The 15,248-nt window shown below is 42.9% G+C and overlaps 1 protein-coding gene across 4 annotated transcripts in view; it reads left to right on the top strand.

Annotated features, from left to right (window-relative positions):
* Positions 1 to 15,248, top strand: part of unc5a (unc-5 netrin receptor A) — a 122,179-nt gene that overhangs the window by 73,360 nt on the left and 33,571 nt on the right. For all 4 annotated transcript variants that reach the window (XM_070962375.1, XM_070962376.1, XM_070962378.1 and 1 more), the window contains exons 3-5: positions 10,158 to 10,301; positions 11,911 to 12,014; positions 13,266 to 13,446. In XM_070962375.1, the coding sequence (XP_070818476.1) occupies positions 10,158 to 10,301; positions 11,911 to 12,014; positions 13,266 to 13,446 (429 nt within the window). The remainder of the gene's footprint in view (positions 1 to 10,157; positions 10,302 to 11,910; positions 12,015 to 13,265; positions 13,447 to 15,248) is intronic.

Genomic DNA, 15,248 nt, shown 5'->3' with positions numbered 1-15,248 from the left:
TGAGCAGTGGCAGAGATTTGCACTTCCACTATTCAGTCACCTGAAAATTCAACATATGGCTTTGAAAATTTGAAGAAAAAGCTGTTTTTGTTTTTGGCAAATTTCTGGTTTCGTGTTGTTTGTTGTCAGCTAAATCCCCAAATTTGAGTCACTTCAAGGAAAAATGCCAAATTTTCACTGGTTATAGCTTCTCAAATGTGATGATTTGCTGCTTTTCTTTGTCTTATATGATAGTAAACTGAATATCTTAAGGCTTTGGGCTGTTGGTCGGATATAAGAAGCACTGTAAATGTGTCACCTTGAGCTCCAGGAAACTGTGATTGACCTTTTTGACCTTTTTTAGACACAATCGATTAATCAAGAAAATAATTGTCATCTTATGCTGTATTAGAATGGAAATTAGCTGCGGCCCTTTGTGTGATCTTTGCTTGAAATGTTTGGAACATCATATCTCATGTCTTTTCTAATCAAAATTTAAAATTTAAAATCCTCAGTACTGCATCATTATTCCAACACCACTCCCTAACATCTGGTACCTCTAATATGAAACCAAGCTCAGGGGTCCACTCTGTAAAATACTTTCACTCCACTCTCTCGGTTTTCCGCGTCAGGTTATTTATAAAGTCCACAATTCTCTGTCTTGCATCTACTGTATTAATAATGAATACGGTCACATTTGAACAAAGGAATGAATATTTAAAGGCTCAATCCATGTTCAGTCTGCCGCGCTTCATCCCCTCATGCATCACATCGTTGTTGATTCTGGACTCACATCACGGCTCGCATTGGAATGAGAACCACGTAGACTCGACATCATGTGACCATTGGGGCAAGTGGGGGATTTAAACAGATTACAGATTGAGGCTGTGAACATTTTCCAGGTATTATTCTTTTAAGATCAATCCATTCTTGCGTTTCTATCAGAAGATGCTGCTTTATTGTATGTGTGGCTGCCTAGTGTGTCGCATTTCAGCCGCTGCTGTCGGCTCGGCGTCATTTGGAAGGTAAGACTTGAGACACAAGTTCTGTATCCACATTGCAGCACAGTGTTGAGACTATTTGGAGGTTTTCGCGATGCTTAAAGTCAGTGCCTGGCTTTGATTTTTCTCCTCAGCCTTGGTTATTTGGCTGGCTTTGTGTGACTGAAAGGTATGTGCTAAAATATTCTCAAATTCTGCAACATTGTCTTGTGTTGTGCACTGCGTATGAATGAATCATTGTTTCAATTAATCACTGAAGTACTCTAAATATTATCCCTTGATGTTCCCCAGAGGAGTCTTCTTATCTGGCACCCGGTGTTTAAAATGAGACAAATACGAACAGGTCGTGAACAGGTTTATTGGTGCATTTGGTTCCAAATAGAAAGAGAAATAAACACTGCAGTTTCTTTATGTAGTGGCAGTTTTAGTTCTTTATACGACATGCTAATTGGAGAGCTAATTAGTGCCAATTAAAACTTGATACTTATACAATCATTATTTTCATTTGGTTACAGTATGAGCCGTTATCCACAAATAGTGTCTGTTATTATAAGAACAAATGTTTCAGCATGTCAGAGTACTTCCAAAAACTGAAGGAAAAAATTGTTGAGTTTTGTTGAAAGACTTTTGTAGTCTGTGTTCCCCCAGGCTGTTTACTGAATGCTGTTTGTTGTTGCGCTGAATATTTACATTCGCCCACACACCTTCATTGGATTACCAGAAACCTCTGCCTTCTGACTTGGACAACACTGTCGGCCAAAGGCCCAAGAGGCACCAGCCGATCGTGCGTAGGGAGGGGAAAACCCTAATGCAATTTGTATGGCACGGAGCGCTCGGCAAGCAGATGGGAGCCAGGCTGACTTACCTGAAGCAGTTTTCCTTATTTACTTCGGCGCCCAAGGCCATGTCAGACAAGGGGGGCAGAAACATGTTAGCCTGAGCAAATTATCAGGGCTTTCATGTGGGTAACGTTCTATCAGATCCTCCCACTCTGCAGAATGTAATGGAAGCAGAAGCAAAGTGCTCAGGGCCTTCACCTCCGACGTGTTCTCATCCGAGGCAGGACAAGGTGTGTGTGGGAGATAAAGGAGCAGGTCCCAGTCACTCCCAGCCTGAAGACTGTGGCATATAGAACACTCTGCTGTTGCCAATCATCGGGGTCAGCATATTGGATGGAGAGTAATTACAACAAGGGCACTCTGGTAAGGGCACTGTGGTAAATCACAGCACTGCCTCTGTGTGTGCTATTAAGGAAAGGTTAGGCAAACTAATTATGGAGGGACAGTGTAAATAGAAAAATCCATTGCTTTGAATTAATGCCCATTTGATGTAATCAGTTGTGGCTTTTCTATGGTGGCTGGCGACCAGATATAAATGTGAAACATAAATGGAAACCTAATTTTAATGTCTGTCATGTGTGCGCTCGGTAACACGGAAAAGCTATCCAGTTTCGACTCAATTCATTATCACGTTCCAAACCTGTGAACACCTGTGCAACTGAAAACACAGTTTGAGCATCATTTATGTGTACTGCACTTTGCATTGTTGTGAAATCCTGTGTGCACATAGAGTGGTGTTGTGTCAGTGATAAATATGGCGGCAAAACTTCCAGCAGAGAGAAGATCTCACTCTTCTGGGCCATCAGATGATGACATACGCTATTGTTCGTTGTTAGTACTGAGCTCAAACCATTTAACTGCAGATTATGATGTTTTGTTGTATTTATTTGACTCCCACTCATATTTTTCATTTTATTTTATTTGCTGTCTTTACTTTACAAAAATGACATTTCATCATAATGCGTATGTAAATGATGTGATTCTACACTCTGGGATATTAAGAGATTCAATATGAAAAAATCACTCCATGAACCTTTTGATGGTGTCAAAGTCCTTTTTCTGGGTGGAACCATTAAAGAGTTAAACAGACCTGTACTTTCCGTCACTTATGGTGCATTCACGCTAGGTAATTTGGACCAATTGACTAGTTGCCTAAATGAACCAAGCGTGGTTTGTTTGCGCATATGTGAACACGGCAATCGTATTCAGATTCGAGGGACAAAACAGGTGGGCAGAAATTGCTCAGAGAGGGTGGTCTCAGCTCGCCTCCACTCAATCTCTGGAGCATTTTGCAATCAGAACGCAATCGACTGTACCATTCAAAACAACTGCCATGCGCATTGCCTGAGTGGACGCTTCACGTTGATACAGCTACCTGATCAAGTTTACTGATGCACCATCAGTTGTTGGGGCAGTGTGTGGTGGTATGCAAACATCAGAGCCCATTTCCAACAGTGAACTCTTGAAGCAGCACGTCTTCTAACAGGAGGCATCAGAACATTGTTTAACATATTAATCACTTAAACACAATGAAAAGCTTTACCAATACACACTGCTGATGCTCATAACAAAGGTGTAATATTTCTGACCAATGAGAGAAGAGCTTAGTTTGTCATTTGTTGCAACTTTTGGACCGCCCTTGAATGTTGCTGTGTGGACACAAATGAACCAGTGGGAAAATGCAACAAATGTGCCACTTTGGTCCCTGAAGAAAGGAACAAAGCCAGCAAACTGTGCATCTGAAAATGCCCTAAGTCAGAGAAGCGTAAAATTCAAAACAGGCATGTTAGCTCATGACTTTCATTAGCATTTCTTCTGTCCTGCACCATTTACTCTTCTCACTCCACCGTCGAGGCTCCACCTGAGTCTCCTTGGAGTGGCATTGGCCTGAACCTAGCCGGATTGATTGGAGCGCTACCTGCTCGCCTGTTTGTCAGCCATGAATAATCTGTAACGACATTCAGAGCATCAGCAGGGGCCTTGCAGCGTGCATTCATTGTGGAAAATGGACAGCTCAATCAAAAGAAGCTCTTGAAAAGCTGGCCATAACCGGAGGCAGAGCCTTGACCCAGAACGCTGTCCCACTGACTCGAGTCGCAACCTCACCAACATCCCTGAATGGGGGGCCTGCCTACTGTATTCCCTGTGAACTCAGGGCTTCTGTTTGCCTTCCCCCTCCCTCTCCTGTTCCCATCTCTCTTCCTGTTTAATAGAGCCATGCTTCACTCAGAAGGCCACGTTATCCTTGTTTGGAGACAGACGCTTGTGGCGCCACCTGCCATTCTCAGCTCTCCATGTCAGGTAGCATGGGCCACCCATCACCGCACTGCTTTACATGGTAATGAAAGTCTGGAGACTTGATGATAAAGCAGTTACGCCCTTGGCTCTGTGACCCAGGGTTAACTTTGGATTATTTACACATGGAAATATTGCGCTGGTCGTTTTGTGCCTGTGTTTTTCGACTGATCCCAACAAGTGTGTTGTGACAGCTTGGCTTGGTGTCAGGATGTTGCTCATGTAGAAAAAGGTAAAAAGTAAATGGTGTGAGGAAGAGCGCATTGTTGGTTCCTTGAAAAGAAGCCCTGGACACTCGTGGTGCTGGTGATGACACTGATGCCATCCAGTACAAAGAAGAACCGCAGGAGGAAATGAAACATTTTGAGCACACATTTGACTGGTTGCCAGGATGTCCAGACAGTGCAGTCTTAAAAGCGTTCATCTGTGATGTCTCCCCTCAACCATTGTGAACTCTTTCTCTTGAAATGGTGCAATCCCCTGATGTAGAGTCACCCAACCCTAATCCTCCTATATCCACTGATGAATCCCAGCCTCACACACAGTGGGGATGCTGCCTAATTGAATTTCCTTGGTTTCAATGAACACACACTCAGGACCTGCAAGTTCCAGTCCTTGCCTTTGATAAGCAAATGACCCCTATGGAATTGAGGTCACAGCCTGCGAAAACAAGAGTGAGCGAGAGAAAAATAAAGTCCCGCACTCAGACAAGCCCAATATCGACTCACCCGGGATTGAGTCCAATGATGTTTACCCTGTGTGTGTTGAGCCCCTGTTGGCTCGGGGGGAAATTCATCCTACACACACACACACACACACACACGCACACACAAAGATGTCTGTGCTCTAGTCTCTCTCTGTGCGACTTCTTTCCTTTTGTGAAGTGTTCATCTTCTTTATTCATATCTGAATGGGGTGCATGTGTACGTCTATCTAGTCTTTGCTGCAGATTAGAATAACAATAAATAAAGTACAATAAATGCTGGTCCTTTGTGTGCGTGTGTGTGTCCCAGTGGATGTAGCACTGGCTTGTATTGTATTTCACTGCCTGAAGACCATCATGCCATAGTAAGGTCAGTTAATTCATGAACCCAGCCACTCTGCATCTTTTTCTTCCTTCCATTTCATGTGTTGAAACTCAGGGAGTCTCGAGGCAGAGCAGTGTGTTTGCTTTCGTGTCTCGAGGCCTGAGTACACAGCCTGCACGCTTTTGCGGTTGCTCCTTTAAGATACAAGCTCTGTATGCTCTCTGTCACACTTCGTTAATTCACAGAACTGTGTATTTTCAGGTGAGCTGAATCACACAACGTCTGTTTTATTCACACTTTTATAGTTTCAGTCGGTTTGATTTACTCACTAAATCTATTACTGTGCACTTACAACAGTTAATCTTTTCAAGCAGCAGTGAGTGAGTTGTGGGCCTTTTTTGGCCCTGGCTTTTGCCTCTCAGGCAGCATAGAGATTACCCTATCTAATTGCTGGAGGTTGTTGGGACTGTATGCAGACACTAGTGAAAAGAGCACTGCCACCATCCAAGCACTTTTTTTCAGTTTTCCATCAATCAAAGGACAGAACTCTTTAAACCTAAGGTGGAAATACTAGATTATTTATCATGAAATATAAAATATAGCTCTCTATCAAGGAAACTAAACAGGATTTTAAGTAGGATTAGTGCATGAATAAAACCTGGAGGACCAAAAATGACCTGGCGCAGAGCTGTGACAGATGAGCTGGCCAAGATGAACTTCACTCGGGGGGAGACTCAACATGTAGACATGGATGGGGAACAATGCATAGAGCTTTTTGTGACCTTGTTCCACAGGGAGCTAAGAGGATTAAGTAAGTAAATGCATTAAAAATGCTGCAGGTTACACAGCATAACTTTGTTCACATTGCATAAAAGTAGCAGTTTACATAACTTTCACATTTTTTAAAGACTCAAGTGTGTCATCTCCTCCTCTGAAACCAAATCTATGCCCTTGCAGGACACAGCCCTTTCAGACTAATGCAGTATGTGTTTTCCATCATCCTGAACTGGTCCAGTGTGGCTCATCCAAACCTCCATTCACAACTGCGCTCGTGACCCATAGCTCGACATACCACGCACAACACACCACTTTACTCTGTGATGAAAGAGTGAACACAGATTTGTTTTTGTAGTTTCTGTATTCTAAGTGCAGAGTTACTATTTTTTGACCATAGAAATATTACAGCATTACTATAGCTTTATAGTTTATTTTGGCAGTGACAGAAAAACATAAATTCTGCCTGTTTTAGTCTTGAACTTGACCACTTCACACTGAAAACCTGCAGCCTTTTGTCTACTTAACATTTCTACAAGCACCAGTGTAACTCTGTGCTTTTGTACAGATGTTTGCATCTGAAAGTGCAGTTACAAAGCCGGGCCTTAACCTGTAGCTGCTGCCTGCCATCAGTGTGTCAGAAAACACAAAAAGACATGAACCTGAGTCAAACAAAGACTGAGTGTCAAGTGGTATTTACTACCAGATGACAGCAGCTGACTTTAATGATTTCAGCTGGTATGACTGCATGTGGATGGTACATTCTGTTTGCGTCTGTGTGCAATCATGCATACTTCTGTCTGTTTTTCAGTTCCTCTTCATTTTCCTGCAATGTTACAGGGCTTAGAAATGTGTATTTTCCAAATATTATGAGTAAGTACAGCCGACTACGTTGCCCCATTGCACTCCAATAAAAATAAACTCACCAGGGTTCCAGCTGTAAGCCCAGGATTCAAACAGTGTCAATCACATAATCACCTCTTAAAATTTGCAGTAATTTCACTGAGGTTTGGGATATGAGCTCATTTATAAATGGGCTGCAGATCAAACCGAAGGCTGGGGGAATCGTGTCATGTTTTAATTATCGTTTAACAGGAATGTTAAGTGCACGCTCTGTATTGTGCAAGAAGGGAAGTGCAAATTTCCTCTTTCTCTTTTTAATTCCTAGCACCTTGGAGGTAGCTTAGCATACTATTATAAATCGATATTGATGTAATTGAGTCATAAGTGTGTCAGTGCCGTGTTTCCGGAAAGCGCAGCTTCCCGTGAATCAATACTGTGGTTGTTGTATCAGTCATCTTTGAGTGATGCTCATGAAGTTTTGTTTTACTCACGGCCATCCCAGCGGAGTGGACTTTGGAAAACAACAGTAAATAGCAGCCTGTCCAGTCATTATTAATTGCTATAAAATTACAGTCCTATTTTGTTCACAAAGTGATGAGATTATTTTGTCCTACTTATTAATTGGAGTGAAATTGGACAGAGTGACTCACAGCAGCGTTACTGGAAGGTGTCAGACACAGAAAGCAGGTAATTATGGAGACAGGAAGAGATAAGGAAACAGAATGCAATTACCCTGGCAAGCAGAGCTTCAAATTGCTCCTCTTTGGATTTCTCACCTCAGGTTGCTATTGTTCATGCTTTGCATCTCCATACTGATCTTTATTCCTTTCACCCTCCAGCTCTAAGAAGAGGGAAGGTTTGCGTTAATCAAATGAATTTATACTGTAAGTAACAATGCAGCGAACATGGCTTATTACCAAATTTCAAATGAATGTATTCACATATACTTTTTGAAATCATTTTGCACACGCAGACTCTGCTGTGAGCTCACTGTGAATCAGGGCCATCAAATGTTTCCGAGGCTTGTTACAGTTTCTAAGAATTTAGTTCCATTTAACTTTCAGGTTCAGGGGCATCTTTTCAGATTAACTCTCTGTGTCTGTCTCCTCCACACTGCGACTGTACTACTGTTGCATTCATGTGTCCTCACAAAGCATGTTTTGCCTCTTTTTTGTTTTGTTTTTTTGAAGGATTTTGTTCATGACTTAACATAATAGGGAGCGCTCACATATGACACAATATAAAACAAAATAACACAACTCAACCCAAGGAAAACTTGTTACTGTCCTGACGCAGAGACTTAATTTCATTATTTGCTGTCGCTGCTGACTTTTTGTTCAGGCGCTGTGGAAAGCATAAATAAAACAGCAGATAATTTGCTAATCTTTTATGACATATAGTCAATTGAAAAAGTACAAAGACAACATAGTTAATGTTTTACCTCATCAGCGTCATTGATTTTGACTGCATGGAAATGATTGCATTATGTTTTTATGTACCTTTTACACAGCGTCCCAGCTTTTATGGAATCGACATGTGTGAAATGCAACAAGAACGCACCAATATCCGTCTTTGGTTAGTGTATGTAGACAAATCGAAGGTTGTGTGAGGAGCATGTTTCAGTTTCTGAAAGGAAAAAAGCCAAATGCTGCCATGCTGCTGCGTTGAAGGAAGAAGGGTTTCTTCTGCTCCATTTGTTCATTCTCTGTAGTGCCCATTTTGTTACTTTAGCCATTTGTTTTAGCATTTAGGTGCTCTCTCAGCCTGTGCCACACACTCTCTCTGCAGACACACACACACACACACACATCTGACAGACTGGCTGGAATTGAGAGAAAGTAAGTAAATGAGAGCGAATTCCTCAAGCCTTTTATTTGAAAATTAATCCAACTTTTTGGACAGTTTTTTTTTTTTCTGGTTGAATTATTAAAGCCAACATGAACATACAAAAAACATTTTTTCTCCTTTTTGAATTAGCTGTGAGTGAACCGTGAACGCGAGCACGTTGGTGAGATCTTGCACACAGCACAAGGTTTGTTGACGCTCTGAGTGGTGCCTCAGGGATAGAGTTGCTGCACAGGTACTCACATTTGCTGTGATAGCGTGTAGCGAAATCTACCACATTTAGACGCTAATACATGGGGGGTCTGCCAGTGACCCTCACAGCTACTTATCACCGTGTGGCCGTTGGCAATGGAGCCACTCCACTTTCCTCCCCAACAGCTCGTGTCTCTGCTGGGCTCCCATGCACACACACAGGCCTCTACGGATCCATGCACAGTTTGACTCAGATTATTTAGGAAAAATTCCCCATTTTTGGTTTGATGAACACCAGCGCAAGTGCTTTATGTAATTGTTGTATAGGTTTGATGGCCTGATCGGTGCCACTTAGTCAAGCTGCAGTCTGGAGCGGGAAATGATCATTGCAGACGGATCAAGTGTGTGAGGGGAGTGGGAAAGTGTCTCAAAGTGCTTTTATGTAAATGGAAGTTGGAGAGCTGCTCTCAGCTGACACTTAAATATACAGCTCTGTATGTGCTACTACGTCAGTCTGCGGCATGTGTCCTCTGTGACTGTAAAATGATCTGTGTTCATACGAAAGGTTCAAGACTTCTCTCTCCTGAGGACCTGAGATGGAGAGAGAGCTGGAAGCTGGGAAACATGACAAAGTCCTCATCACAGTGATGAGTAAGGAGGGCTCAAGGTTGCAGCTCAGTATTTAAAAAAACACCTCTGGATCACAGGTCCCCGAAAAAAAGGTCAAAGGACAATGAAATGTAAGACAGCTTTTCAAATGTCAAAAAAGACACTGCCAGCAGGGTGAATGTCATCCCAGTGATTGCTTTGCTTAGAGAAGGCTGGTCTTCGCTCTCTTCCTGAAGAGAATCAAAGCTGATTTTGCGCTGCGTTACAGCAGCTTCACTTATATAAACATTGTTGTTCAAAATGCTCCAGAAATTGGGAACTCTCTCCCAACTTTCGGATTTAATGATAGAGAAGCAGGTCGGGCTGGGTATTTTTGTTTGTAGAGCGTTTGTTTAGCGCTTCCTTGTTCCTTCCCAACTGTTGCTGTTTTAACGCCCTCCAAATTACACCAAGGATTGCTGTGAGGCTCTCTTCTCATTTTCCTCAGTTAACAAGCACTCTGTTTATATATGATTATGGCTCTCTGCTTGTTTATTCTGCCCAGCTTTTTAAAATTATTTTGCCGGTTTAGTTCAAGGTACAAAATGCACTAAAGGATTCACTTCAGCTCATTTGTTTTCCTTCTGTGGAAACGTATTTATGGTCATTTCAGTCTTCGCCTGCCGTCGAACGAGCCTGATGGGCATAAACCTGCGCTCACTCTGCTGCAACCATTCACCGTTCTGACGGTTTTTCCTGTGTTTGCTTTGCAGCGCTGCCAGTCATGCAGGTGACAATTGACATCACCAGACAGCAGGTGGAGAAGATCTTCGGTCTCGATGAGTACTGGTGTCAGTGTGTCGCCTGGAGCACCACCGGAACCCAGAAGAGCCAAAAAGCGTACATCAGAATTGCTTGTGAGTGCACTTTTTTTTAACAATCGCTGTGTCATTACAGCGCTGCCTAACAAGGCGCTTACATATCACATGTCAGTTTGTAACAAGAGGATATTGGAAAAATGATTTTTTTCTACTTTTTCTTCCACTTTAGGTGGTTGGGGAGGGACTAACTTTCATTTAACAATTACCCCAGAGGCCATTGTGATCTGATGCATCACAGCGTATTACTGTGATTGCAATTTAGTTCAATCATCTTCCTGCAGTTTCACTTAGAAGAAGGAAATCTCTGACCCTGGCAAGGAGAAACTGAGAGTAATGCATCTGCTTGAAGGAGGCCTTAAAAAAGTGGAACACTAAATTTGAGTATTCATGAGCATATTTTTCACTGGATACAGTATATCAGCAATGATCCCTGTGAAAGTAACTGGAATAAAAACAGATTTGAAATTTATTGCTGTGCAGCAATCATAAATCTGTCTGGGGAACACAGACACATCCCTCGCTGCAGCCTGAAAAGCTTTATTAGAAGACGCCATTTTCCATTCGAGTATTTTGAAGCATTCTGCCTATTAATTCCCACATAAATATGCATTATACCAGGCAGAGCCCAACACAGCGCTGTCTCCAAACCACCAGACGTTTTGAAAACACACATTCATCATCCAGCCTTGTTTGAAAGCTCAACACAGTCAGTTAGATGTAAGATAAGGACACACACACATATACTTCTATAAGAACGTGTGTCTGTGTGTGCACGCACCGGACATTCGCACATGACAATTTTCACATGCACGTGCATATGTTTAAGCCTTCCAGGACTGTTATATCTTAGGTCACCTCCAGTCCCATTGCATCGCCTTTAATTAAATTCAATGTCATTAAACTTTCTGCTTGTCTCAACGTTTCTCCCAATATGATTGGTCAGGACAGGCTCAACATCTGTTTAAAGGAATTTACCGGCGGCTCACAGCCCCTCCCTCAACCCCTCACAACGCAATAAGACATCGCTTCACTCTGAGTCCAAGCCCGGGGTGAATACATCGAATTTGCACCAACCGACCAGCGATCAGCGGCCTCTCTATCTCATCAAATACAAACAGCCCTTTACCTGTGTGTAATTCACTGGCTGGTTTTATGGACAAACATATAACAGGGCTTGGTACAACAGTGAGAGTATTCAATGGGATGTAATGTGAAGCCCCATGCAGTCAGCCAGGCTTGCTGGAGCTCTTGTCCAGGCGCCTCAGGGCTATGTTTTCGTGTGGCTGCTCCAAGCCCTCATACAGATGGAAGCTGGAGGCTGGCGGATGCTGGAGAGAGGAGAGTGGGGGGGGGGGGGGAGTGAGGGGTAATGCAATTGCTTTTGCTTGATGCCGGGCCCCTCTGGCAGTAGACAAGCATCTCTGAACCAGCCAGGCAGCCTGTAATAAGCAACGTGGTTGGTGCCACCGATCCTCATGTGGCTTCGGGGCCAACTTGAGTGTGACATGGATGAACATTTCAAGAGTGCAAAATTTAGAAAACCTCATCAGGCCAAGTTTTCTGGCTCAAAGTATTTCATTGAAACCTCACAAGCTCTTACAGATATCCTAATTGGCTGTGCTTCTCGTGTTTTTTCCCCCCTCAGACCTGAGAAAGAACTTTGAGGAGGAGCCGCAGGGTAAAGAGGTGGCATTGGACCAGGAGGTGTTACTGCGCTGCCATCCCCCCGAGGGAGTGCCACAAGCCGAGGTGAGACACGGATACAGAAGATATTTATAGGCGTACATCGAGCATCCATTTACCCTTTCCTTACCAGGAGGACAAAGAGCAAAAAGTGGCACAGGATGAGCCCCCCCGACATCCCTGCCTGCTTCACCAGGGAACAGACAACCCTGTACGGATAAATTACACCTCTAATTATTCCCCATTATTGATTTATTATCTCTCTTACATCTCTGAGAAGCCGTATATCACATCATCTCGTCACATCACTCAGGATAGGCTTGGAGGCTTCACTCCCCGTTTGGCATCTCTAAAGGCCTATCCATAATTAATGGGTCTATTTGCCTCACTCTCTCCCTGTCTCATTCTCTATCTCTCTGCCATCTCGGCATGTACTGTGTCTCTCATACGCTCTTGTTCTGCACAGCTCTCTCTCGCCCTCCCTTCATGTCTCTCAGTGGTGTGTGTCTGTGTTTAAAGGACCAGACTGGGGCCAGCTGTTTCACCTCGTCTGCAGCATCCTCCCGGTCCCAGATAGGCACTAACTGCTCTAATAACAACACAAGAGGAGGTTAGGCCAGCCACTCAGACAGCCCAGAGACCAGGAGCGGCAGACTAGCCAATCACAGCTCAACAGTGTAGGGACCGTTTGCAGAGAAAGAGGAAGGAAGGTGCCAACTGCAGTTCAACAGAAAAGAACATCAGAGCAGAAGTCACCATGGGAGAAAACAGGGCTAGCATACAAGAGGAAGAAAGCCCAATTATATGTGGAATCGCAACTGGCAGTAATACCGACAACAATGCTGCCGTACCGTAGTTACTCTGGAGACGGCACAAGGGTCAAGTGAGAGCAAGAAAACAAACAAGCCAATCTCAGAGTACACCAAAAACGGAATAACATCAGTTTTGGCTTCTGCAAGAGGGCACAGAAACTACACAAATCACGATGGGTTTCACTCACAGACCACCAACAGCTTCAGCAGCCACAAAATAGAAGCTGCACCCCTCCCCACACACACGCATACAAAATGAGAAGAATCAGAAGGGCATATAGATGAATTAATTCCATTTCAGTATCAGTGTCATGGCAAGCTACATTTGTTCTTTTTGTCTGTTTGATGGTCAGAAACAGAAGCACCTGACCGCTTTTCCTGTCCATGTAAAAATCTGTAATCCACAGCATGTCTGATTACTGTAGAGCTGCCCGGGAAGCGGTCAGGCGGGGGGACGCTTTCTCTTCAGCTGCAGTGAATTTTGAACGCTGAAACATATTTTCAGGTGGAGTGGCAGAGAAACGAGGATGTTGTCAACCCGGCGAGCGACCCCAATTTTTTCATCACGGCTGACCATAATCTCGTCATCAAAAAAGCCCGGCTGGCGGACACGGGCAACTACACGTGTGTGGCCAAAAACATCGTCGCTCGCCGCAAGAGCACCTCCGCCACGGTCCTGGTCTATGGTAGGTGATGACTTCTTTCAACAGGTGTCAAAGCTGTATACTCGGGGGCTGATGAGAGGTCTTTGCTCAATGGTCCCCAGCTTCCAAATATACGAACATAAAAGCAGCTCAAGTGAATCATGTTTTGCTTGCATGTTACTTCTGTTATTTCCGCATTAACCTCTGCATGTTCTCTTGCATGGAAGGAACCTTGGGGTACTTCTCCTATCAGGCGGTTGTAATATTACAGAGTAATACACTGTAGTTTTAGTGATAACAAGATGCAGTGTTACGCATATGAGACATACGCTGACAACTTGCACAAGTCAGCTCTATTTTTCATTATATCTTCTATCATAAATAACTAAGTAGTGTATCTGCACATTAATTAGAACAACTTAAAATGTTACTGGCAGCCATTCAGCCAAAGCTGGCAGTCTCCGATCTCTGGGCTGCCATCCCCCTCCTTCTCTGTAGTGGATTCAATATGAGACGAAAAATGAATTAACAGCAAACTGTAAATAATGACTTGGCTTGATAAGCAGACTGATCTTTATTAAAATGCAGAGAAACAGCCTATTTTCTATCGCAGAGCATTCCTTGGGTACTGGCACGGCTAAGGTTTTGCATACGTTACAGCCCGACTTCATTCTCAGCTACATGACACATACACTTGCAAGCAGGAAATGGAAATCACGCGGGAATGCATCATGAAAGCAAGTTTATACATACAAGAAATGTATAATCTGGCACAATGTCTGACACAGGGTCTGTTTTTGTTGAGGCTGCCAGATGATACTGCATGTGCGGTAAAGTCAGAGGAGTTATTGTATATTATCTAACATGACAGTGGAGAACCCCACAGCACATGCTGCAGGAACACAGCACCATATAGAAGTATGCATGCCTCTTCAGTTTTTGCATCATTTGTTCTGCAAAAAAATCATTTAAAGATGAACTAAAGGTTTTTGTGTGAGATCTATACATTATTCTTGATTTAAGGCAAATCTGGTTATTTTAATGAAGTTAATGAATTTGAAATACATGAAAAGCGCTGTAAGTGAGCAGGTCCCTTGCGAAATCAGGGTGTCAATTATTTGAAAATGTAATATCTTATGCAGTTCTCAGTTTCAGCTTGTAGTTACTTGAATATTAATGTCTACCTAAGATTGCAGTTATGCTGCCTTTTCAGCTGACAAAAGCTCTCAGTGGAATCTCAATGGATTTTAGGGTGTAGGATGAATTCAGCTTCAGAAACATGAGCACAGTGAGGAACACGAGGGTCACTTATGGATGACTTTAGAGCCTTTACACATCAAGGAGAAAGGGTTCTTTTACCTTATCCAAAAATAATAAGGAGACTCCATAATACAAAAATACATATACATATAGATTAAACAGGTGAACTAGAGGGAGAAAACACCTGCATGTTTGACTTGTGTACTGTTTCTAAATGTAATTTATCAAGTCAGTCTTTAACACAAATGAAATGGACGGGAACAGAGATCTTTAAGATCTTTGACAAAATACTTCATTTCCTGTTTGACTGATTTTGTAATTCAATAAACTGCAGACCCTGAAGGAGGTTCAGACTTTTAAACAGTGCTCTATCTGTAAACCTGGCTGATAATTGAGGCATGTGCACTTTCACGGTGAGCGGTTTCAAACAAAACGTGTTCGTTTGGAGCATGCAGTCAGAACGCACATTATCATACACTCCTCCAAGCCTCCAGCATAATAAAAAATAATAATAAAAACACAATTATTCTTACTGTTGATTATAATTGATTCTCTCGTTGTTGAAAGACTTGAAACGAGGAGGC

This window comes from Chaetodon trifascialis, chromosome 5, assembly GCF_039877785.1.
Source record: "Chaetodon trifascialis isolate fChaTrf1 chromosome 5, fChaTrf1.hap1, whole genome shotgun sequence".
Taxonomy (NCBI): domain Eukaryota; kingdom Metazoa; phylum Chordata; class Actinopteri; order Chaetodontiformes; family Chaetodontidae; genus Chaetodon; species Chaetodon trifascialis.
The sequence above is the reverse complement of the archived record's forward strand: the minus strand, read 5'-3'. Positions and strand labels throughout refer to the sequence as shown.